At 39.6% G+C, this 27,272-nt stretch overlaps 1 protein-coding gene across 1 annotated transcript in view; it reads right to left on the bottom strand.

Annotated features, from left to right (window-relative positions):
* The window catches only part of LOC139125730 (aldehyde dehydrogenase 1A1-like), a 30,166-nt gene extending 22,525 nt beyond the window's left edge, over window positions 1–7,641 (bottom strand). Inside the window, exon 1 of the mRNA XM_070691829.1 lies at window positions 7,496–7,641. Coding sequence (XP_070547930.1) covers window positions 7,496–7,537 — 42 coding nt within the window. The 5' untranslated portion in view covers window positions 7,538–7,641. The remainder of the gene's footprint in view (window positions 1–7,495) is intronic.
* Between the last annotated feature and the right edge of the window lie 19,631 nt (window positions 7,642–27,272).

The raw sequence follows: 27,272 nt of genomic DNA, 5'->3' as shown, positions 1-27,272 counted from the left end.
ATATCTTTTTCACCTACATGGTATGATCGGGCAGGTGATACATACCTACGCAGTTCGACGAAATTCAGGTTACAAACTATTAGCCTTAGGCTTGTTGCGAATCCAAATCACGAACATGCCCGTGAGAAAGACAGTTAAAAATCACTAATTTATACAGATCATTTGGGAACATTTTCACAATTTCAAGTCTTTGGTGTTATAAACAAAATATGTTTAATATTAGAAGATAAGGTGTGACTGTCCTCAGAAATATTTTATTCTACCGATTAAAAGCAATTCCGTGTTATTTATGCAAAGTTGCAAGATATTTTTGTATCGAAGAGAGTCTTATAAAACAAACAATTTTATTTTGCTGCTACATAAACGTGAAATGAACGATTCGCTTTTCTTGTTTTCTGCTGGGTTACGGTTGTTGTACAATAAACACATTAAGGGCTTATTTTTTTCATTTTGGGCCCACAAATGTCTAAAACATTTTGCTCACATCCGAAACATTTAACTATATTCATCAATAATCGAACATTAAACCCCATCCGGACTTAATCCAAAAAATAAGTAACATATTTCTATAATGATTGAAATTTTAAAAGAACCTTAGGGTAAAAGACAGAAATAACGCCATATAATCTTCCCAACGCCTCGTTGATCCCGATCCTGGGCCTTTTCGAGCCGAGGGTTTAACTGAGGATTTTTAAAGTTTGATTATGGGTGTTAATCAGAAGTGTCAACAATATGCAAACTGCACATTTTAGGTCTACGGTATTTTCAGACAGATGTCTCGTTTCGTAGCTTTTGAACTAAAGCAAGTGATAAGTTCCTCTATAAAAGCCGAATTTCCGTTTAATTTACATTGCAGCTTTTCCCCACACAGATTTAGACGTAGTGGCTATGGCCTACTTGGCCCAAATCGGCCATACCCACCACGTCTATTAAAATTCATGAGTTTACTTTTCTTGTTTACACACACACTTTATCGATAGAAATCTTGGGAATAGCTATTACATCAGGTTTACAACCCCCACAAGTGGGCAGCGAATTGAGATTACTCTTTGCATGGATTTAGCACCATGCTCATTCTAAGACAGTTGCAATTCCGAATAAAGCGAGACAAATTTGTTTGTTTCACGAATTTCCTACAATTACAACACTAACTTTCATCAAACAGGGAAATCTATGCAGACCTACCAAAGCTGTTTGTAATGACATTCGAAACACAGTGAGCATGCAATGACCAAGATATTCCTCAATGCTTGCCGTATAGCATGAAGGTACTGGCTCCTACGGTGGCCCCTGCATGCCACGGAACTTTATCACTTTTGAATTTAAACTCTTATTTTTCTCGACAACATCTTTAATATTTGTTAAAGATTTTATTCCTCCACCCCGAACTTTCGATTTTGTAAGAGAATTTTTATATTGTAATAAAATGTTTTAAAAACTTTGAACAAAAAAAATTAACTTTTAAAATATAAACTTAACTTTACCTTAAACAAAATATTTTTTCTCAAAAGTGTTTTGAATTTATATTTGTTTGAGAACATATAATACGTCTGATATATCGGTTCATCCGACAGTGTACCGTAGAGTCATACATCGAATCAAAAATATAAACTTAGGGGTGCTACGTAAAATTGTTCATTCAAAAACTTAAAGACATCGCGACTGAGTCCAACAGCGGCGCAAGAAATTTCATTTTCTAGTTTCTCTATTGAATCCACGTCAAGTGGTCAAGAATTCCTGGCTTAGTTCTGTATGTGAAGGCGAGGCTGTGCCCCGATGATGGAGATTGCATAAATCATGAATGTATAGTTCATTTTCTCCCGACTTCCCACATTACGGGAAATGAAACAATAGTGCACTTATTTTCTTCAGAATTGCGAGGATGTCCATCTTTATGCCGTTTAAAACTCGATGTAAAGAAGGAATTTAATATGTAATTTTTCGCTTTTTTTAAAGACTTTACAACTTATTGTAAATGTACGACTTCTAACTTTCTTTACACTTTAAAATGTAACTAGTTTATGGATAACAATGCGGGACGAATAACTTGAAAGACGGAGAGTGTTACTGAGATATTTTATCTCAGACAAAGGTTAATGAATCTAGCGGTCATCGACACCATTAAAATAGTTAATTAAACAACAAGATCTCAATAATAAGTCGATATGCATATTTGAGACAAACGCACAATAACGCTTATTACGTTTGACGAGGATGTCCACGGAAGTCTGGATGAAAACTGGAATATATTTGAATTATATTAAGAATAATAAAAGAATATGATAATTTCACGTGATGGGTTTTGCAACGTGTCACAGTGAAGTTTGAATATTAATTGTGACACTGATGTTATGATGGATGTATCATTTTATCTTTAATTCATGTCTGTCGTATGATCAAAGCCACGCCTTAAAGATAACGTTGATCAATACACTGAAGATCTCCTAGTACCTCTCGGCAGGCCAAGGCGAGTAAATGACAAAAAACATTCCCCCAATTAAAGAACTAATAGTAATTATAATAAAAAATTGTCAAACTACTGAAAGCGAAACACAATCTGTCATTTTAGGAATGGAACTGGTTTCAGATAAATGGAGTTAATTTCAGATAACTGCCAGGTTGTAATATGAAAATAGCTGGAAGAAGAATGAACTGCTCTCGTGGACGGAGGGTTGCCAAAAGAAATTATAATAAGCTTAAGTACGATTGTATTGAGTGATTTAATCTTTGAAATTTGTCGAGAACAATAAAGTTTGTTTTAGATATATAGCATTTTATTTAGTTTGATTTTTAATAGATCACAATAGATCGGAAGTTGACGGTTTGTGTTTTCTGCCATGGTAACCATCGATTATTGTGTTCTGTCACGGGAGTAATGACTTTGATTTTTTTATACTAATCGTTCCTTAGTTACAGTCGTCAGTAAACTATCAAAATGTTGTTATCAGTGATCTTTGCCTGAATATTATCACATTTTAAACAGCAGCGGCAACCATGCTAGTGTGCTGCTGGTATGCAGATCGATCTGTGTTATGCAAGGCAGTGATTGTTTCATGTACAGTAATTGTACAATATGTTTTATATGTTATTTGAACGTTGTCGTTTTTGTAAAATGTAAAATTTTTATTCACTTTTCTCAGGCTTGATGTAGCCATCAAAGTATGGGCAGACCTCCATGGTGTAGCTCAACTGCAATACATAAGCCGTAAATTGGCTTCACTCGTTATCACTGTTTGGGGGTACGTCCAGATACATGCCAGTCGTCATTTTCCACAATGGAGACTCACAGCTTGCATTGTTCACGTCCAGATGCATGCCAGCCGTCATTTTTTTCACAGCGGAGACTCATAGCTTGTATTGTTCACGTCTGGATGCATGCCAGCCGTCATTTTTCACAACGGAGACTCATAGCTTGTATTGTTCACGTCTGGATGCATGCCAGCCGTCATTTTTCACAATGGAGACTCATAGCTTGCATTGTTTACGTCCGGATGCATGCCAGCCGTCATTTTTCACAATGGAGACTCATAGCTTGCATTGTTCATCACATTATTGTATAATTTTGAGCCAGTCCGTCTTGGAATTTGGGGCATAGATCGGCAGAATGAGGTATATTTAAACATGGAAAGAGTAGCAGAAAATCTGTTCATTGATTGGAGATCTGATCATAGACGTAAAATGAGGGTTGACTTGACAATGGATGTAAAAAAAGAGATACTTGTGGTCGAGATGACTTTGACTTTGTCACCTTGTCCCATACCAATGTACCAAGCCACAGTCTCTCCACCTACGGACGCACGGACATGTACTGGAAGAATTTTTCATTAAGAAACCGAAGAGAATTTGTTTGGCAGGACAGGGATTCACTGGCAGCTTTGGGAAATTGTTCAACCAGGCACGATACATGAGTGTATGTCACGGTCCCGTGTGTATGGAGGTAAAAAAGCAAACACGCTGACCAGAAATGTTTTAAGACTGTATTGGAGAGAAAATACACATTTCTAAACACAGATTTGTATTCTATTGCTGTAATGTGTTTTACACTGTGTCAGACCGTATTTTGATGTACCTCTGGAAATGTAGTCTGCACTGTGTGTAGAGTCCCTCCATCACGGATCTGTGCTCTGTGGGAAAACCACCTTGCCACCTAATTTACCATTCTTCCTATTATAGTCAATGTATTGTTTTATTCAACAGCTACCTCTTAATAGATAACGCTGGCTAATTGACTAATCTGTTGACTCTAGTAAGTGTTTGACAAGCTCGCAGCCTCAGTACAGGTCCTGGCACTAACCACATTTGCCAGTGGGTGAGGCCGAACAAAAAAAAATTGTGCTGTTCTGATAGCCCGACCTACCCTAATTTTAACTGCCGACCCTAAACTTTTTAGGGCTACGTAAATACGGAAGTAAAAAAAGAAGGAAAAAATCCATAAAATCACGCATTCGTTACTTTAAATTTGATTTTTGCTTGAACAAAGATGTTTTTATGTTTCGTTTTTCCTTTTATATGTATCATGGAGGTAGCAAAGACTACCTCCATGTATGTATGATACATTTTTCTGGAAATGTTGTGGCCAGTATTTGACTGCCCTGAACCCCTGAAAAATGCTTATTTAAAATTAAAAATGTTTTGGACAAAAAATCCTACCGACCTACCTACCCTGTTTTTCAAAACCATGTTATCGGAACAGCACAATTCATTGTTTTGCCTAACCAACCAGGTCAACACCAACCCCACAGCATAGACAACAGTGACCAACCCAACTTTTAATAACGCCCTGGCAAAAATGTCACATGTCATGAGTTTGGTGCTTTCACCCTCACACCGTCCTCTGTATAGGCAAAGGTGACCCAAATCAACGCAGTATACATATTGTGGTTTCGATTTTGTTAGCACACGGCGGTTAGTCCGCAGGGAGTGTCGAGTCATGATAAAGGCAGGTTTCGAAGCGACATGCATAGCCATTTCATGCCAGTTTTGTTTGTCGGACCGTACGCTTGTTCAGCTTCCTGTCTCAAGACTGAAAATTCGGCATGTGCTGGCTGCAATTCAGTTGTTCACTTAATTGCCAAATTGCGGGTAAAAACCCAGCGTTGTCAATGTGTACGGGATCTTAATATCACCGTAAAAACCCATGTAATTCGAGCACAAAAATGATTATGATTTTAAATCGTCGGATCAAATTTAAGAATAAACTAACACTGCCGAGATAAATGGTCGAATTAATAACGAGACGATTGTGAAATTTCACATGAAACATGTTTTTATATCGAGATTGCTTCAAGAATGGGTGGATTTTTTGGTACCCCGACATCGACAAATGGTCGTCATTCAGTAGTTCTATGCTCTACGTCACAAACAAAAACAAATTGGATGTAGGGGCATGTCAAAATCAAAGTGGCCGCTGTTTCAAGACACATCGCGACCGGCCATCGGTGGACGTCACGTAAGTTGTCTCGGCCTTTGAAAATAAATAGTAAATAGAAAATAAATGGTAACTTGTGGCAGGCAGGTTATATGATCGAGACGTGTAGTGCATTATCTACGTCGATCAAATAATTATAATTGACATCACCTATCGTAAGAAACGCGATGTTGAAGAATATTTTAACAATCTGAAAAGACTATGGCGACCATTTTCCTGTGAGTATTCTAAGTTTGTAGACTTACGAAACCAAGATCAGAAGACTTCAACTCTTTTGCTGTGTTCTACATGTTTTAATGTCAGTCAAATTTCAGGAAAGTATCCGTACATTTTCGTATTCGTACGGCGTTATCGTGCAACCCGACGGCGATTTCCGAAAGAACATGATCGGTTCGTGGAAGCGTAAAATCTCTCTCTCTCTCTCTCTCTCTCTTCTCTCTCTCTCTCTCTCTCTCTCTCTCTCTCTCTCTCTCTCTCTCTCTCTCTCTCTCTCTCTCTTATTACGCCTAGAGTGTAGTAAAACCGAGGCCCTGCTGATTCGTTCAAAGTTCAACTGCTCACGTGATCCTGTTAACACTGTGAACATTGGTTGTATTTCCATTACAGCTGTCTCATCTGCGCGCAACATTGGTATGATCTTCGACAATAAACACATGTTCAGTCAGCACACCAGGCAAACTTGCAAATCAATCTACAGTCACCTCCGCCGGATTGGTTCTATACGACGCTATCTCAGTAACGAGACATGTCAAATTATCATACATGCAACTTTATCAGCCAAAATCGACTAATGCAACACTATTTCTTTACTACAAAGAGCACAAAATGTTGCAGCCAGGATATCACACGCACCAGGAAATTCACACAAATCACTCCAATGGTTACCAGTTTGTCTCAGGATTGACTTAAAGATTTTGTTGTTAACGTTCAAAGCTACCTACAACCAAACGCCTGCATACATCAGTGATCTACCCCTGCCTTATATTCCCACACGCACACTGCGCTCATCTACCAAGAAACTTTTAACTTGCACAACCTACATAAACATAACCTATGGTGGCCGTGCCTTCTCTCACGCTGGCCCTAAACTATGGAATGCACTACCACTTGACATCAGAGAGTCTAAAAACTTAGAAACTTTCAAAAGAAAGCTGAAAACTCACATGTTCACCAGAGCATACAGTCTGGCTTAACCATTGAGCGTCACAGAGCAAAACTTCTGTTTTGGACTTTGGCGCTATACAAACTTTTGCTGATGATTGATTGATTGATAGAGGGGCGGACATCGGCTAGAGGCCAGTCAACATCGGAATAAAGTTGTTGTCAGTATAGGCATCATCTGATACAGGCAAAAATACAGGGCCTGCATTTGTGTTTCCTGTATTACTCTGTATTGCCCTTTATTTACATGTATTTACCCTAAATACAGTCTAAAATATGTGCCTGTATTGTCCTGTATTATAGGGTTTTCACCCAGTGTACACAGTAAAAATTTCACAGATGACTCACAAGACCAGTATGTACAGTACATTATATTTTCTGCTGCTTAAAAGTTCGTCGGTTTCACAAGAAATGGTATCACGTTGAATATTACGCATGGTTCCGTAAAAGCTCGGTTTGAGTTGTCCTTCTACAGGAATTATTCATTGACTTTGTCATGTGCAATTTGTTTTTCTCCGGCTGTGTGCGAACTTGTAGGTAAAATATATAATTACCTCGATGGTATGAAGGTATTCAACGATAGGGTGAACGAAAAATAAAAAGAGCGAACACCTAGAAGACATTAAAAAGCCAAAAGTGCGATTGTTTAACTTCATAAAAACTTTTTTGGCCTTTTATTGAATATTGTTTTGAGTTTTTTTTTCCTAGAGCATGTGGAATGCTCAAATTTGTTCTGTTAACACTGACTGTATATGAAATGCCTCTATAATTTTCGCCAAGTCATCAATAACAATGGAATGAGAGGGCGAGATATTGCTGGTTGGTAAAATAAATAAAAGTTTCGGTCGCTGCCTTTGCTTTGCCCAAATATCCGGAAAAATAATATTTTGTTCTCTCTTGGCTTACCTGTGTGTACTTGACTACTGGCGCGGCGATAGACTTCGACATTGTAGCTCAACGGGTGCGACCTAGCTGTGAATATAACGGTGCTGTGGCGTATCGTGTTATAACGCATAATTGACCACAGAAAGCCTCACTATATATTGCCTATGGTCAACAAAGCCATTGATATATTCATGAATTTCTACAGTTTTCACTTTTGTGGCTGATCGTGTGAAAACAAAGACAGACAAAAATAGTCCTTTACAATTTTTAGTCATTGGACTACGGGTAAATGTTTACGGCTAATTGTGTCAAAACAAAGGCGACTGGGGAAATTCAATCACATTGTAGCCATTGAATTGCATATATCAAAGTTGATTGTGGTCCGGATGGACTTTACGTAATGCTACAATTTATTTGTTATTTGCAAGAATAAGGTTTTCTCGATCGGATATACCGCTGGCTGTTGCCCCATCCTCAGCATTTTGTTGGCCAATACAGTAAAAATTTTACAGGTGACTCAAAAGACCAAAATATACAGTACATCTCCCTTTCTACCGAAAATATAATTTTGATTTGAGTGGTACTTATATTTCGCCATGCCGATAACTTGGGGTTTATATCAGAGCATGGCGCTTTGATCGGAGGCTCTGAGGATGTCTTGAGCTCCTAACAGATTTGGCTCAGAGCGCCCTGAAATTAGACTGGGTTCAAGTCGGTGAATTTTTAAAGAATAAAACCATTTGTAATAATTTCTCTTGTGTCCCTCCTAATTCTTATTCACCTATTTGCAATTTGGCAGCCCAGGCCAGGTATTCCCAGTGATAAAACGCGTGACCTTTGAGTCTGCGCAGTAATGAGTTAGTGTCTGTCGGATTCACCGATTTGGACTTCTTGCACAGTACTTGCTAGACGGACCGTGTACACAGTGACGTAAAGCACAGTCCCTCTACAGAAGGGGACCGTGCGTAAAGCCAATACAAACTGATTGACAGCCCTCCCCCGATTATTCTGGCTGAAGAGAAAATGCACATGAGTACGAGTATATTACACGCATAGAAAATATGGCATTAAGTTTGCACATCGACCATGTTTTAAAAACTGATCGGCTGACCATCGTAAATCATTCGATATTACCAGAGAAAAGTTGTCGAGAGTTATATTCAGGGAAAACATGTATTCGTCTGCGTACCAAGCAATCACTGACGTGCGAAGTCACCCCACATTGTTCTGATTTTCATCGCTTCGGACAAAACTGTACTGATTAAAATCTCCGCATATTTCTCTACTGAAGGAGCAAGGCTGCAAGTTGAATGAGAAACTCCCCTGTACAGCGTTTACCCCACTCAACAGAAAACAGAACACAAATCATTCTGTTCACCCCACTCAAACATTCACAAAGATTTGAACCAAGTGTAGAACTGATCTTGTAGCCCCGAGTTCTAGAATACTTACTACGTTTTCGGCCAGTCTTTGCCACAAGTTACACAACGTAGAATCCTGCCTCGTGTAAAGGACAGTGTTTTACCACGGAACTGAAGAAAGAATATATTTTTCAGCTACATGGATTGACCGTGGAGGTGATACATACCTACGCGGTTCGACGATATGTAAGTAGAAAACGATTGTCGTTTGGTTGATTGCGAATCCCAATCACGAACGTACTGAGCTCACCAATATCGGTTATAAACCAAGCACATGATTCGGGAATATTTGCACAATTTCAAGGGAAAAATATAAGTACAATTTTTACAGTAATGAGTATTGTCTTCTACTTGAAGAACATTTCATTGACGAATGGCGTTGTTTCGAGTTGACCTCTTCTTCACGATGGTCTGCGATTCTGATACTTAAATTCTAAAAGCCTGGAAATCCTCGAAGCATCGTGCTTTAAGTACAGAATATGTAAAACGCAGAAACTTTTAGAAACAAAGGTGTCGTGGCGAGAATGTTTCGATATTTTTTCGGCTACGATGATTGCATTGACAGCCGTTTTCGCCTTTTCCTTTTTTTACGGTAGACGCTTGCAGGGGCAATATCCTCTTCCTTTATTAGTACGTATCCCTTAATGTTAGTAATCAAAACAAAAATGCGACATGTACGTGAAATGAACGAATCTCTTTTTTAGTTACTGCTTGGTCATGGTTGTTAATGTAATGAAACACATTTACGATTCATTTTTGCAGTTTGGGCTCGCAAATGTCAAAAAAAATTCTTCAAGTCCAAAACTTTTAACTACATTCATCAATGGTCGAACATTAATTTAGGATTTTAAAGTTTAATCATGGATGTTAATCAGTAATATCAATGATATGCAAACTGCTCATTTTAGGTATACGGTCTTTTCGGACAAATGTCTTTCTTTCATAGCTTTAGAACCAAAGCAAGTAAGGTAGATGACTAAAAGCCTTGACAACCGTTACCACTAATGAATACAATAAGCTATATTTCCTAGATTTACACTTGACATCAACGTCACAGCAGTTAGTCGATTAACAATGCCTAATAGTCTACCTCAAGCTATGGGTCTTATCAGCGGATTATATGAGTTGGTCAACATGTCTTCATTGGAAATGTCACAGATATCGAGTTATGTGAGAGGTTCTGTATCGACCTAGGTACGTTCCACAGAGTACCGATACAGAACCTCCAACATACCTGAGATATCATCAAAGGATCGTCTGAAACTCGTACTTTTCCTTGTGACTAGAGTTACAACACAAGAAATATTCTAAATAATCGATAAAGACTTTAATTGATTTAGTAATTCTCTCAGTTGTCAGGTTCAGCGTTATATCAAACACGGTCTCTCCAAAGGTTGAGCGGATTATTGTCTTACCATACTCTCTCCATCCGGAAACGCCACTGGTTTCTCTGTGACACAGCTTGATATGGATAAACATCAAGTAACATCCAAGTTGACGTTATGCATGTGATTTGCGTGTGATTTTAACTCCTTAAATTACAATATTTTAACGTTTTCCGTAATGTTGGTATATAATGTTGCAAATTTGCAGGCCATTTTACCAATTTATTCAAGTTAAGCCACAATAGCTGCGAATTTTATACATTATTTTCATGATTTTATTGTCAACCAAGTGTTGGTTCGTGTAAATGTTTTAACTGAGGGACATGTATAGAAGTATCAGTGCTCGCTGATTTGCTACGCGTTTTAACAGGTATAATAATAAAAGGGTGTCGGACTCATAAGTTGGCACACTAGAAAAAGTACAAAAAATGCAAGTATTTCTTGCACATACACGTCATGATTATTCAAGAAACATGCATACTATGAGGTTATTACGAAAATACCAAAAAGGCTGCACGAGGACATTGGCGCAGCGCATCGTCCAACGCGAAGCGGAGGGCAATGCGGCGCCAATATCCGAGTCATTCCTTTGCGGTGTTTTCGTAATAACTTTATTATCATACACCTTATATTCGTGACTGGGGCATCAAATTGTCCGTTTTCGTGCAATGACCGTTTTCTTGCAATGTCAAAAATTTTTCCTTCGATTTAGCGTAAGTGTGGAACGCTATCTTGGACGCGCTTATGCAAGTTCAAGATAGTGTGTGTGCACTACACACGTACGTACAGAGTCAGCGCGAGACATGTTCTGGCACTCGTCCAACGAGTCCCTTGAAACCGTTCAACAGCGAAAGCACAGATACAGCCGCAGGGGATGGGGTGCCTTGAAACCGTACGTGTTACGGAACGGACGTTCCATACGGCTTTTTAACTCATGCAAAATCATAGCGTTTTCGACGGTACATGTATAATAATGCCATATACTTGAATGCACAACACACGATGGCCAACATTTTCTTGGCACAATGTAATCTTATTTTTTCTTTCTCATGATTAGTTTTGAAAACGGCGGGAAATCTACATTGATTTTAAAATGTTTGAATTTACTTGCCACTTTCAGCACTTATGACAGTGTTATTCACTTGTTCAGTCCTTAATCGGTCAATAAATTCGGTATACCAACCATATTACTCTATTAAAAGAAAACGGCGGAAATATCCGCAAGTCACTTTTCACGTACGTTCATTACAATTTTGGCGCTTTAAAACAAAAGGCACAGCGGAAGTAATACAACTCGATTTTTCTGTTGCCAAAAAAAGGTACAATAATTACCTTCAGCGTATGAAGGTATTCAACGATAGGGCGAACGAAAAATAAAAGAGCGAACACCTAGAAGACATTAAAAAGTCTATAGTGCGATTGTTTAACTTAATAAAAACTTTTTTTTGCCTTTTATCACAGACAAATATAGACAGACTTGTAACGGGTATTGTTCAAGGCGTGAAGCGGTTACGTACCCCATCCATGTTCGCCTCGCCTTAGGTTGCTCTCGCCTCTCTTTTCCGAAGAGTGCCGACCATGCATCCTTCGGTAATTTGCGGACTTTCGCCAATGGTTAAGCGAAAGTTTGTTCGGCAAAGTTTGTGCTGTTGTTGTCGTGTGGTGCTTAGCGGAATTGGCGTGCTGACGAAAACGGGAGTGTTTTGAGCTTCAGGAAAGTGAGTTTTACCATTTTAAAATTCCTCTCATACTTTTTGAATATATAATGAGTGCGTCTGAACCAAATTTGAAAGTCTTTTATCGATACTGTCTAGTTATACAATATGGTTTACGGTCAGTCATACCGTCTTTTACACGTTCGTCAAGGAAGGACATGTTTATGAAACTGCTGGCGTGTTATGTTTTGATTGGCGGGAAGCAGTGTTTCTGCCCTGAGAGCTCACAAAGTAACTATGGTTGCTACTCGACTGGCAGCACGATGCCATCTCGTCGTATTTTTCGCATAATCTCGAGCAATTACAGCGCTTGTCTTTTTAGTGTGGAGTTTCAGGGTTTGGCACACACGGGTTTCTTGACTGTAACGTACAAGTTGTTGTACTCCGACACACAAACATCAAAGGATGCGTCGATTGCCGCACGTTCTCTTATCATGCAGAATGTTACGGAGCTATAACACTGTAGCAGAACTTTTACCTAAGAGTGACAGTAATCTTTCCCGATACAGGCGTATGATTGGTTCAAACCTTCGGAGTCTGGGTCAAACACACCGGAAGACTATTCCATTTAATCATCAAATTTTTTCGTCTGACAAAGGGGGGGGGGTTCATCTTTTTTCACCGGCGACAAGATTTTGCCGCCCCCAAGGCCGTAAAAAACTGAACGGTCCCGAACGGAGGGCTTCTCAGATTTGATGGCTTCTATGAACTCAACTTCAACGTCCAGGAACACTCTTTGTCGACCACGGCGATAGTTTCTAGGGGAATTTACTGAACCGGTCTTGCAAAAATGTACCCAAATCTTCTTTTAATACGGTCTTTGCTGCCAATCGCAATTTCTTCGCTGTTTGTACATATGATCACGAGGTACAAAACCAGTCGCCTTATCACCACCTATCTCCTCTATTTCGTGAACTACTTATTGCCGGAGATCACTGCTGGTTGCCTTTCCACGGGTGTAGGTTCTTACCCGTGTATTTTGCATTATTTCGATAGATTACTCCAAGGCGATAGCTATACGAAGATACGACGATCAAACGTGGGTCTTTTTCTGTTCAGACCGACAGTTGTGACCGTTAAAACAACTCGCTTAAATTTGCATGCAACAACACTGCACTGTGCGGCATTCTCAGACGAAGACAGAAATGAAAACGTGTCGTCTGTCTTGGATAAAATGTTGCATTTCCGTCTGGTATTTCTTTGTGTCGAACTGTAAACCTTGGCTGTGCCAAACAAAAAATCTGTGTGTGCCAAACCCTGAAACACTAAAATGACAAGCGCTGTATCAACCACAAACAAAATCTCCAAAAAGTTTAACACCTTCGAAGCTCATTTTAATATGAAAAGGCAATAGTCTACCGAGACGACCATGGAACAAAAGGCAAGCCAGTCCGACTCTATTTGTCTGTGCTTTTATTCACATTGTTTTGAGTATTCTTCTTAGAGCATGTGGAATGATCAGATTGTTTCTGTTAACACTGACTGTTTATGCAATGCCTCTATAATTTTTGACAGTTTGTAAAATGTACACGCCAAGTCATCAATAACAATGGAATGAGAGGGCGAGATTTTGCTGGTTTCGGTCGCTGCCTTTGCTTTGCCCATATATCCGGAAAATAATATTTTGTTCTCTCTTGGCTTACCTGTGTGTACTTGACTACTGGCGCGGCGATAGACTTCGACATTGTAGCTCAACGGGTGCGACCTAGCTGTGAATATAACGGTGCTGTGGCGTATCGTGTTATAACGCATAATTGACCACAGAAAGCCTAACTATATATTGCCTATGGTCAACAAAGCCATTAATATATTCATGAATTTCTACAGTTTTCACTTTTGTGGCTGATCGTGTGAAAACAAAGACAGACAAAAATAGTCCTTTACAATTTTTAGTCATTGGACTACGGGTAAATGTTTACGGCTAATTGTGTCAAAACAAAGGCGACTGGGGAAATTCCTTCACATTGTAAGCATTGAATTGCATATATCAAAGTTGATTGTGGTCCGGATGGACTTTACGTAATGCTACAATTTATTTGTTATTTGCAAGAATAAGGTTTTCTCGATCGGATATACCGCTGGCTGTTGCCCAATCCTCAGCATTTTGTTGGCCAATACAGTAAAACTTTCACAGGTGACTCAAAAGACCAAAATATACAGTACATCTCCCTTTCTACCGAAAATATAATTTTGATTTGAGTGGTACTTATATTTCGCCATGCCGATAACTTGGGGTTTATGTCAGAGCATGGCGCTATGATCGGAGGCTCTGAGGATGTCTTGAGCTCCTAACAGATTTGGCTCAGAGCGCCCTTGAAATTAGACTGGGCTCAAGTCGTGAATTTTTAAAGAATAAAACCATTTGTAATAGTTTCTCTTGTGTCCCTCCTATTTCTTATTCACCTATTTGCAATTTGGCAGCCCAGGCCAGGTGTTCCCAGTGATAAAACGCGTGACCTTTGAGTCTGCGCAGTAATGAGTTAGTGTCTGTCGGATTCACCGATTTGGACTTCTTGCACAGTACTTGCTAGACGGACCGTGTACACAGTGACGTAAAGCACAGTTCATCTACAAAAGGGGACCGTGCGTAAAGCCAATACAAACTGATTGACAGCCCTCCCCCGATTATTCTGGCTGAAAAAAAAACGCATATCGAGTACGAGTACGTTACACGCATAGAAAATATGGCATTAAGTTTGCATATCGACCGCGTTTTAAAACTGATCGGTTGACCATCGTAAATCATGGGACATTACCAGAAAAAAGTTGTCGAGAGTTATATTCAGTGAAAACATGTATTCGTCTGCGTACCAAGCAATCACTGACGTGCGAAGTCACCCCACATTGTTCTGATTTTCATCGCTTGGGACAAAATTGTACTGATTGAAATCTCCGCATATTTGTCTAATGAAGGAGCAAGGCTGCAAGTTGAATGAGAAACTCCCCTGTACAGCGTTTACCCCACTCAACAGAAAACAGAACACAAATCATTCTGTTCACCCCACTCAAACATTCACAAAGACTTGAACCAAGTGTAGAACTGATCTTGTAGCCCCGAGTTCTAGAATTCTTACTACGTTTTCGGCTAGTCTTTGCCACAAGTTACACAACGTAGAATCCTGCCTCGTGTAAAGGACAGTGTTTTACCACGGAACTGAAGAAAGAATATATTTTTCAGCTACATGGATTGACCGTGGAGGTGATACATACCTACGCGGTTCGACGATATGTAAGTAGAAAACGATTGTCGTTTGGTTGATTGCGAATCCCAATCACGAACGTACTGAGCTCACCAATATCGGTTATAAACCAAGCACATGATTCGGGAATATTTGCACAATTTCAAGGGAAAAATATAAGTACAATTTTTACAGTAATGAGTATTGTCTTCTACTTGAAGAACATGTTTCATTGACGAATGGCGTTGTTTCCAGTTGACCTCTTCTTCACGATGGTCTGCGATTCTGATACTTAAATTCTAAAAGCCTGGAAATCCTCGAAGCATCGTGCTTTAAGTACAGAATATGTAAAACGCAGAAACTTTTAGAAACAAAGGTGTCGTGGCGAGAATGTTTCGATATTTTTTTTCGGCTACGATGATTGCATTGACAGCCGTTTTCGCCTTTTCCTTTTTTTACGGTAGACGCTTGCAGGGGCAATATCCTCTTCCTTTATTAGTACGTATCCCTTAATGTTAGTAATCAAAACAAAAATGCGACATGTACGTGAAATGAACGAATCTCTTTTTAGTTACTGCTTGGTCATGGTTGTAAATGTAATGAAACACATTTACGATTCATTTTTGCAGTTTGGGCTCGCAAATGTCAAAAAAAAATTCTTTAAGTCCAAAACTTTTAACTACATTCATCAATGGTCGAACATTAATTTTGGATTTTTAAAGTTTAATCATGGATGTTAATCAGTAATATAAATGATATGCAAACTGCTCATTTTAGGTATACGGTCTTTTCGGACAAATGTCTTTCTTTCATAGCTTTAGAACCAAAGCAAGTAAGGTAGATGACTAAAAGCCTTGACAACCGTTACCACTAATGAATACAATAAGCTATATTTCCTAGATTTACACTTGACATCAACGTCACAGCAGTTAGTCGATTAACAATGCCTAATAGTCTACCTCAAGCTATGGGTCTTATCAGCGGATTATATGAGTTGGTCAACATGTCTTCATTGGAAATGTCACAGATATCGAGTTATGTGAGAGGTTCTGTATCGACCTAGGTACGTTCCACAGAGTACCGATACAGAACCTCCAACATACCTGAGATATCATCAAAGGATCGTCTGAAACTCGTACTTTTCCTTGTGACTAGAGTTACAACACAAGAAATATTCTAAATAATCGATAAAGACTTTAATTGATTTAGTAATTCTCTCAGTTGTCAGGTTCAGCGTTATATCAAACACGGTCCCTCCAAAGGTTGAGCGGATTATTGTCTTACCATACTCTCTCCATCCGGAAACGCCACTGGTTTCTCTGTGACACAGCTTGATATGGATAAACATCAAGTAACATCCAAGTTGACGTTATGCATGTGATTTGCGTGTGATTTTAACTCCTTAAATTACAATATTTTAACGTTTTCCGTAATGTTAGTATATAATGTTGCAAATTTGCAGGCCATTTTACCAATTTATTCAAGTTAAGCCACAATAGCTGCGAATTTTATACATTATTTTCATGATTTTATTGTCAAACCAAAGCTGGTTCGTGTAAATGTTTTAACTGAGGGACATGTATAGAAGTATCAGTGCTCGCTGATTTGCTACGCGTTTTAACAGGTATAATAATAAAAGGGTGTCGGACTCATAAGTTGGCACACTAGAAAAAGGTACAAAAAATGCAGTATTTCTTGCACATACACGTCATGATTATTCAAGAAACATGCATACTATGAGGTTATTACGAAAATACCAAAAAAGGCTGCACGAGGACATTGGCGCAGCGCATCGTCCGACGCGAAGCGGAGGGCAATGCGGCGCCAATGTCCGAGTCCATCCTTTGCGGTGTTTTCGTAATAACTTTATTATCATACACCTTATATTCGTGACTGGGGCATCAAATTGTCCGTTTTCGTGCAATGACCGTTTTCTTGCAATGTCAAAAATTTTTCCTTCGATTTATAGCGTAAGTGTGGAACGCTATCTTGGACGCGCTTATGCAAGTTCAAGATAGTGTGTGTGCACTACACACGTACGTACAGAGTCAGCGCGAGACATGTTCTGGCACTCGTCCAACGAGTCCCTTGAAACCGTTCAACAGCGAAAGCACAGATACAGCCGCAGGGGATGGGGTGCCTTGAAACCGTACGTGTTACGGAACGGACGTTCCATACGGCTTTTTAACTCATGCAAAATCATAGCGTTTTCGACGGTACATGTATAATAATGCCATATACTTGAATGCATAACACACGATGGCCAACATTTTCTTGGCACAATGTAATCTTATTTTTTCTTTCTCATGATTAGTTTTGAAAACGGCGGGAAATCTACATTGATTTTAAAATGTTTGAATTTACTTGCCACTTTCAGCACTTATGACAGTGTTATTCACTTGTCAGTCCTTAATCGGTCAATAAATTCAGTATACCAACCATATTACTCTATTAAAAGAAAACGGCGGAAATATCCGCAAGTCACTTTTCACGTACGTTCATTACAATTTTGGCGCTTTAAAACAAAAGGCACAGCGGAAGTAATACAACTCGATTTTTCTGTTGCCAAAAAAAGGTACAATAATTACCTTCAGCGTATGAAGGTATTCAACGATAGGGCGAACGAAAAATAAAAGAGCGAACACCTAGAAGACATTAAAAAGTCTATAGTGCGATTGTTTAACTTAATAAAGACTTTTTTTTGCCTTTTATCACAGACAAATATAGACAGACTTGTAACGGGTATTGTTCAAGGCGTGAAGCGGTTAGGTACCCCATCCATGTTCGCCTCGCCTTAGGTTGCTCTCGCCTCTCTTTTCCGAAGAATGCCGACCATGCATCCTTCGGTAATTTGCGGACTTTCGCCAATGGTTAAGCGAAAGTTTGTTCGGCAAAGTTTGTGCTGTTGTTGTCGTGTGGTGCTTAGCGGAATTGGCGTGCTGACGAAAACGGGAGTGTTTTGAGCTTCAGGAAAGTGAGTTTTACCATTTTAAAATTCCTCTCATACTTTTTGAATATATAATGAGTGCGTCTGAACCAAATTTGAAAGTCTTTTATCGATACTGTCTAGTTATACAATATGGTTTACGGTCAGTCATACCGTCTTTTACACGTTCGTCAAGGAAGGACATGTTTATGAAACTGCTGGCGTGTTATGTTTTGATTGGCGTGAAGCAGTGTTTCTGCCCTGAGAGCTCACAAAGTAACTATGGTTGCTACTCGACTGGCAGCACGATGCCATCTCGTCGTATTTTTCGCATAATCTCGAGCAATTACAGCGCTTGTCTTTTTAGTGTGGAGTTTCAGGGTTTGGCACACACGGGTTTCTTGACTGTAACGTACAAGTTGTTGTACTCCGACACACAAACATCAAAGGATGCGTCGATTGCCGCACGTTCTCTTATCATGCAGAATGTTACGGAGCTATAACACTGTAGCAGAACTTTTACCTAAGAGTGACAGTAATCTTTCCCGATACAGGCGTATGATTGGTTCAAACCTTCGGAGTCTGGGTCAAACACACCGGAAGACTATTCCATTTAATCATCAAATTTTTTCGTCTGACAAAGGGGGGGGGGTTCATCTTTTTTCACCGGCGACAAGATTTTGCCGCCCCCAAGGCCGTAAAAACTGAACGGTCCCGAACGGAGGGCTTCTCAGATTTGATGGCTTCTATGAACTCAACTTCAACGTCCAGGAACACTCTTTGTCGACCACGGCGATAGTTTCTAGGGGAATTTACTGAACCGGTCTTGCAAAAATGTACCCAAATCTTCTTTTAATACGGTCTTTGCTGCCAATCGCAATTTCTTCGCTGTTTGTACATATGATCCACGAGGTACAAAACCAGTCGCCTTATCACCACCTATCTCCTCTATTTCGTGAACTACTTATTGCCGGAGATCACTGCTGGTTGCCTTTCCACGGGTGTAGGTTCTTCCCCGTGTATTTTGCATTATTTCGATAGATTACTCCAAGGCGATAGCTATACGAAGATACGACGATCAAACGTGGGTCTTTTTCTGTTCAGACCGACAGTTGTGACCGTTAAACAACTCGCTTAAATTTGCATGCAACAACACTGCACTGTGCGGCATTCTCAGACGAAGACAGAAATGAAAACGTGTCGTCTGTCTTGGATAAAATGTTGCATTTCCGTCTGGTATTTCTTTGTGTCGAACTGTAAACCTTGGCTGTGCCAAACAAAAAATCTGTGTGTGCCAAACCCTGAAACACTAAAATGACAAGCGCTGTATCAACCACAAACAAAATCTCCAAAAAGTTTAACACCTTCGAAGCTCATTTTAATATGAAAAGGCAATAGTCTACCGAGACGACCATGGAACAAAAGGCAAGCCAGTCCGACTCTATTTGTCTGTGCTTTTATTCACATTGTTTTGAGTATTCTTCTTAGAGCATGTGAATGATCAGATTTTTTCTGTTAACACTGACTGTTTATGCAATGCCTCTATAATTTTGACAGTTTGTAAAATGTACACGCCAAGTCATCAATAACAATGGAATGAGAGGGCGAGATTTTGCTGGTTTCGGTCGCTGCCTTTGCTTTGCCCATATATCCGGAAAATAATATTTTGTTCTCTCTTGGCTTACCTGTGTGTATTTGACTACTGGCGCGGCGATAGACTTCGACATTGTAGCTCAACGGGTGCGACCTAGCTGTGAATATAACGGTGCTGTGGCGTATCGTGTTATAACGCATAATCGAACCACAGAAAGCCTCACTATATATTGCCTATGGTCAACAAAGCCATTAATATATTCATGAATTTCTACAGTTTTCACTTTTGTGGCTGATCGTGTAAAAACAAAGGCAGACAAAAATAGTCCTTTACAATTTTTAGTCATTGGACTACGGGTAAATGTTTACGGCTAATTGTGTCAAAATAAAGGCGACTGGGGAAATTCCTTCACATTGTAAGCATGAATTGCATATATCAAAGTTGATTGTGGTCCGGATGGACTTTACGTAATGCTACAATTATTTGTTATTTGCAAGAATAAGGTTTTCTCGATCGGATATACCGCTGGCTGTTGCCCAATCCTCAGCATTTTGTTGGCCAATACAGTAAAACTTTCACAGGTGACTCAAAAGACCAAAATATACAGTACATCTCCCTTTCTACCGAAAATATAATTTTGATTTGAGTGGTACTTATATTTCGCCATGCCGATAACTTGGGGTTTATGTCAGAGTATGGCGCTATGATCGGAGGCTCTGAGGATGTCTTGAGCTCCTAACAGATTTGGCTCAGAGCGCCCTTGAAATTAGACTGGGTTTAAGTCGGTGAATTTTTAAAGAATAAAACCATTTGTAATAGTTTCTCTTGTGTCCCTCCTATTTCTTATTCACCTATTTGCAATTTGGCAGCCCAGGCCAGGTGTTCCCAGTGATAAAACGCGTGACCTTTGAGTCTGCGCAGTAATGAGTTAGTGTCTGTCGGATTCACCGATTTGGACTTCTTGCACAGTACTTGCTAGACGGACCGTGTACACAGTGACGTAAAGCACAGTTCATCTACAAAAGGGGACCGTGCGTAAAGCCAATACAAACTGATTGACAGCCCTCCCCCGATTATTCTGGCTGAAAAAAAAACGCATATCGAGTACGAGTACGTTACACGCATAGAAAATATGGCATTAAGATTGCACATCGACCATGTTTTAAAACTGATCGGTTGACCATCGTAAATCATGGGACATTACCAGAAAAAAGTTGTCGAGAGTTATATTCAGTGAAAACATGTATTCGTCTGCGTACCAAGCAATCACTGAAGAAGTCACCCCACATTGCTCTGATTTTCATCGCTTCGGACAAAACTGTACTGATTAAAATCTCCGCATATTTCTCTACTGAAGGAGCAAGGCTGCAAGTTGAATGAGAAACTCCTCGGTACAGCGTTCACCGTACTCATGCATCATCATGAAAACAGAACACAAATCATTCTGTTCACCCCATTCAAACATTCACAAAGACTTGAACCAAGTGTAGAACTAGTACTGATCTTGTAGCCCCGAGTTCCAGAATTCTTACTACATTTGCGGCCCGTCTTTGCCACAAGTTACACAACGTAGAATCCTGCCTCGTGTAAAGGACAGTGTTTTACCACGGAACTGAAGAAAGAATATATTTTTCAGCTACATGGATTGACCGTGGAGGTGATACATACCTACGCGATTCGACGATATTTAGGTAGAAAACGATTGTCGTTTGGTTGATTGCGAATCCCAATCACGAACATACTGAGCTCACCAATATAAGTTAAAAACCATGCAAATGATTCGGGAATATTTGCACAATTGCAAGGAAACAAATAAGTATTTTTTTTTACAGTAATGAGTATTGTCTTCTACTGGAAGAACATGTTTCATTGACGAATGGCGTTGTTTCGAGTTGACCTCTTCGTCATATGTGAGATGAGAATGGCGTGCGATTCAGATACTTAAATTCTAAAAGCCTGGAAATCCTCGAAGCATCGTGCTTTAAGTACAGAATATGTAAAACGCAGAAACTTTTAGAAACAAAGGTGTCGTGGCGAGAATGTTTCGATATTTTTTTCGGCTACGATGATTGCATTGACAGCCGTTTTCGCCTTTTCCTTTTTTACGGTAGACGTTCGCAGGGGCAATATCCTTTTTCCTTTCTTATTACGTATCCCTTAATGTTAGTAATCACAACAAAAATGCGACATGTACGTAAAATGAACGAATCTCTTTTCTAGTTTCTGCTTGGTCATGGTTGTTAATAACTAATGTAATGAAACACATTTACGAATTATTTTTGCAGTTCGGGCTCGCAAATGTCAAAAAAAAATTCTTCAAGTCCAAAACTTTTAACTACATTCATCAATGGCCGAACATTAATTTAGGATTTTTAAAGTTTGATCATGGATGTTAATCAGTAATATCAATGATATGCAAACTGCTCATTTTAGGTCTACGGTCTTTTCAGACAAATGTCGTTCTTTCATAGCTTTAGAACCAAAGCAAGTAATGTAGATGACTAAAAGCCTTGACAACCGTTACCACTAATGAATACAATAAGCTATATTTCCTAGATTTACACTTGACATCACAGTCACAGCAGTTAGTCGATTAACATTGCCCAATAGTCTACCTCAAGCTATGGGCCTTATCAGCGGATTATATGAGTTGGTCAACATGTCTTCATTGGAAATGTCACAGATATCGAGTTATGTGAGAGGTTCTGTATCGACCTAGGTACGTTCGATCCACAGAGTACCGATACAGAACCTCCCACATACCTAATATATCATCAAAGGATCGTCTGAAATTCGTACTTTTCCTTGTGTCTAGAGTTAGAACACAAGAAATATTCTAACTAATCGTTGAAGACTTTAATCGATTTAGTAATTCTCTCGGTTGTCAGGTTCAGCATTATAGCAAACACGGTCCCTCCAAAGGTTGAGCGGATTATTGTCTTACCATACTCTCTCCATCCGGAAACGCCACTGGTTTCTCTGTGACACAGCTTGATATGGATAAACATCAAGTAACATCCAAGTTGACGTTATGCATGTGATTTGCGTGTGATTTTCACCCCTTAAATTACAATGTTGGTATACAATGTTGCAAATTTGCAGGCCACGTTACCTTCAAAAGGAACTTCAAACTCAACTTTTTTTTAAAAGTTTGTGCATACTGTACTTATGTAACAAGTATAAGAGGTGACAATTACATTGTTGCATTGTAATCAACTTGACAATGCAAATGATGTGAAATCACACAGGAAATGATAGTGTTCAGTGGGACACAAACGTTTCTCTGTTTCCTAGTTGACATTTTGGCAATTGAAGAATTATACTTTATTCCAGTTTTAAAACTATGAATCACCAATTTATTCAAGTTAAGCCACAATAGCTGCGAATTTTATGCATTATTTTCATGATTTTATTGTCAAAGCTGGTTCGTGTAAATGTTTTAACTGAGGGACATGTATAGAAGTATCAGTACTCGCTGATTAATTCCTACGCGTTTTAACAGGTATAATAATAAAAGGGTGTCGCACTCATAAGTTGGCGCCCCAGTAAAATTACAAAAAATGCAGTATTTCTTGCACATACACGTCATGATTATACAGGAAACAAGCATAATATGACGTTATTACGAAAATACCGCAAAGGCTGCAAGAGGACATTGGCGCAGCGTATCGCCCGACGCGGAGCGGAGGGCAATGCGGCGCCAATGTCCGAGCGCATTCTTACGGTGTTTTCGTAATAACTTTATTATTATACACCTTATATTCGTGACTGGGGCATCAAATTGTCAGAATAATGACCGTTTTCGTGCAACGTCACAAATTTTTCTTCAGATTTATAGCACAAGCGTGGAACGCTATCTCGGACGCCCTTCTGCAAGTTCAAGATAGTGTGTGTGCACTACACACGTGCGTACAGAGCCAGCGCGAGACATGTTCTGGCACTCGTCCAACGAGTCCCTTGAAACCGTTCAACAGTGATAGCGCAGATACAGCTGCAGGGGATGGGGTTCCTTGAAACCGTACGTGTTACGGAACGGACTTTCCATACGGCTTTTGAACTCATGCAAAATTCTATCGTTCTCGACGGTACATGTATAATAATGCCATTTACTTGAATGCACAACACACGATGGCCAACATTTTCTTGTGACTATGTTATCTTATTTTTTCTGTCTCATGATTAGTTTTGAAAACGGCGGAAATCTAAAATGATGTTAAAATATTTGAATTTACTTGCCACTTTCAACACTTATGACAGTGTTATTCACTTGTTCAGTCCTTAATCGATCGTTAAATTCGGTATACCAACCATATTGCACTATTAAAAGAAAACGGCGGAAATATCCGCAAGCCACTTTTCACGCAGTGGCTGCCTGATTGGAGGAAGTAAGCGTGAGCGCGATCGCATTCCTAACAGCAAATAAAACAATTGTCAGCGTGAAAACGGCAAGCTTTGAGACTATCGGTCCTTAGATCTATTGCAACAGAGATTGCGACCTATCTCTTCGTCCGATGTTCACCCAAATGTTTCGCAGAAACTACGAATATTCTTCCCCACCATGCCTTGAGCCCGCTGTGAATACCCCAGTGGTGCTGTAGGGTGTCCTGTTTTAACGCATAATGGACACACAAGGCCTTATTATCTAATACCTATTGTTCCACAACGAATCTAATTTATTCATGAATTCCCGAAGTTATTTTACTTTCAGGGCCGATTGTGTAAAAACAAAGGCGGCTAGGAAACTTCCTTTACAGTACACAGTTTTTAGCAATTGAATTTTTCAAAGTAGACTGTGATCGAGATGACTTTACGTAAGGCCACAATTCATTTATTGTTTGTACGAATAATGTTTTTTTTTGTTGGATATACCTTTGCTGTTCCAATCCTCATATCAAATGACTAAAACGTTTAGTGACCAATCATTGTTTTGACAATTCGTCTCATTCTCAGAGTTGCATGCCAGTTTCGATAGTTGTCATGGCAATGACCACCACCTCAGCAGGGCTAAAAACAGACCACGGGCTTTCTGAAGTGGGGAGGAATTTGTGATTGATACATTTTGATCAAAATGCGATGAGAATACGTTTTCACTCACCCTCATTTTCTGTGACTGTCATCCGAGTACATCAGTTGAGATATTGAAACTTTGTTGCAAAGTTCCATCGCAGGGTCGTCTGTGTAATTTGCAAATCAAAGTCATAGTCCGGCCTTACTGTGTCCAGCTGGGTTGACTGCATTTAGCTCGTCCAAAAGTTAAAGACCGGACATGGCATTTCCAAGTACTGACTGAATTTCATGGCCCCGGCTTTGGTAGTCCATGTGGGCTACCATTTCATGGACTCTGGTAGCCCAAGGGAAAAGTTGGTAGTCTGTGGACGCGGGACTACCGCTAACTTCGAGCCCTGTAGTAGCCTACAACCAGCGTATCGGATGGGGACTGCATGCTATAAGCATATATATATATATATATATATATATATATATATATATATATATATATATATTATTGTTTATTTGATTTGTGGATTAGCATTAATACATGACACAAAAGCTACAAAACAATACTGCCATATGAGGACCCCGAATGCCCTGGAAGCCAGTGTTCGATATGCAAAAATTGGTTAAGCATAAGTATGAATATAATCGGCAACTGTCCTTCTCATTATTGTGTAATCAAACAAGGGAAAAGTACTTGTCCCTTGATTTTTTATAAATTAGAGAATCCAGCAGTATCCTGAATTATATTATAGCTTTGTCAATACCAGTGAATTTTTTGACGTCATATCCACACATTATTACTGGTAATGTTTTCCTTTATTCAGCATTGCGGCCCCACAGCGAGCATAACAATATAAGTATTTTTAGAAACGAAAAAAGGGCTGCGCATTTAAAAGGAGGAAGGTATCGGATAAACCATGTAATACACAAAACGATAAATCTTGACAATGGTGCACAATATTGATAATAATGTCTTACTCTACGATTTGTCACATTTTTGAGTCCACCCGCATGCACTTGTCGTCTGTCTTGCTCGAACTAAGCATGCAGTCCACGTCCGATACGCTGGTTGTAGGCTACCTACGTTTGTTTACAAGATGGTTCGCTTCATTGCCGCTCAGTACGTTTGCAAACTCCTAGACGATACTGGGTTTGACACATGGCATATTATGTATGTCAGTGGCCATGTAAACGATGCAAGCGTGAAAGGCTACTCGAACCAGCCGTAAACGGGCCAACAACGGCAGCTATAGCTGCTAGCTGTCATCAACCTTGATTGGACGTGTACGGAAATTACGACGGAAAGTCTCGGTCCAAGATGAGCTACTGCCAACAATCATGACGACCGTGCGTGGACTCTCCGTAGATCTAACACCTCGGCCTCCTAATTCTGATGTACTGATTGCAATCGGAGACAACTTTAATTCATCGTTTTTCCTCCTTATCTTGTTTTCGATATCGCGACGGTAACCCTCCGGTATGTTTTTCATCTGTACCTTTCAAGCACCCGTTTACGTCAAGTTTTCTCGTTCGCCGAAATAAAATAACTCTTCTCAAGAAGCCATCGAAAATAAAATTTATAGACACAATTATTAATGAGTGTAAACATTTGAACAACAATGTTAAACTCTGTTGATGTCGTTTGCACCGAATGCTGTACTACGAGCGACATAATAATGATCGTATTGATCAGCTGATACCATGCAGCTCGCTTATCATGCATGCTGATGTCGATGCATGAACATTCCGTTTTCTTCATATCTGGCATTTCACCGTGTCGGCTTTTTGAATGGCATGATATTTAAAGATGACTTTTCAAGTTCGACATAGACGGTAGGCCTGCAGTTCCTTTCATTTCCTTCAAAATACATCAGTTTTTAATTCCAAATTGAACCGTGAAAGTGCTGCTCATATTTTTGTGTTGAACGCGTCCGTGTTAGGTGCGGCGCAGTGTGGAGTGCATGTAAATGTATACAGTATACAGAGTCAGGGCCGATCATGTCGGACGACGCTCACTTGCTTCAAACTCAGATTAAATTTCCTAAGTGTTTTCCACAACTAAAAATTACTGGCATTGCAAAAAGCTATAAAATAATAGCAATAATGCACCCCCTCCCAGCCCGTAATGGACTCAAGCAAACTTTGCACTCCATTCGGCCTTTGAGTAAGCTGGACTGGCATTGACAACTATGGTGGATATGACATCGGGATCGACAACATTTTTGCAAGTTAATACCATAGACAAATTACATAATTAGTGTGATGACTTTCACGCCGCAGAGGGATTTTTCTATGAAACGGCAAAAATCACCCGTAAATAGAAGAGCAGAGTTTCCACACACTAACTCTACAGAAAGAATCGACAAACGTTCCATGGGGTTGACTTTGACTGCAGCGGAATAGGTCAAACCGGCGACGCCCATATAATTACGCATGCGCAAGGAAACTTTCGTTGACATTGAGGAGAGAGTCTATTGTGAGACCCCTTGTTGTAGATTCTGAGGGCAGAAGATTTTATTTATAATTTATTTTTACACTTCCTACATTAATGTTAGTGTTGTTCCCAGAGTCAAAATGCTC

This window comes from Ptychodera flava, assembly GCF_041260155.1.
Source record: "Ptychodera flava strain L36383 chromosome 3 unlocalized genomic scaffold, AS_Pfla_20210202 Scaffold_26__1_contigs__length_13983176_pilon, whole genome shotgun sequence".
Classification (NCBI taxonomy): domain Eukaryota; kingdom Metazoa; phylum Hemichordata; class Enteropneusta; family Ptychoderidae; genus Ptychodera; species Ptychodera flava.
The sequence above is the reverse complement of the archived record's forward strand: the minus strand, read 5'-3'. Positions and strand labels throughout refer to the sequence as shown.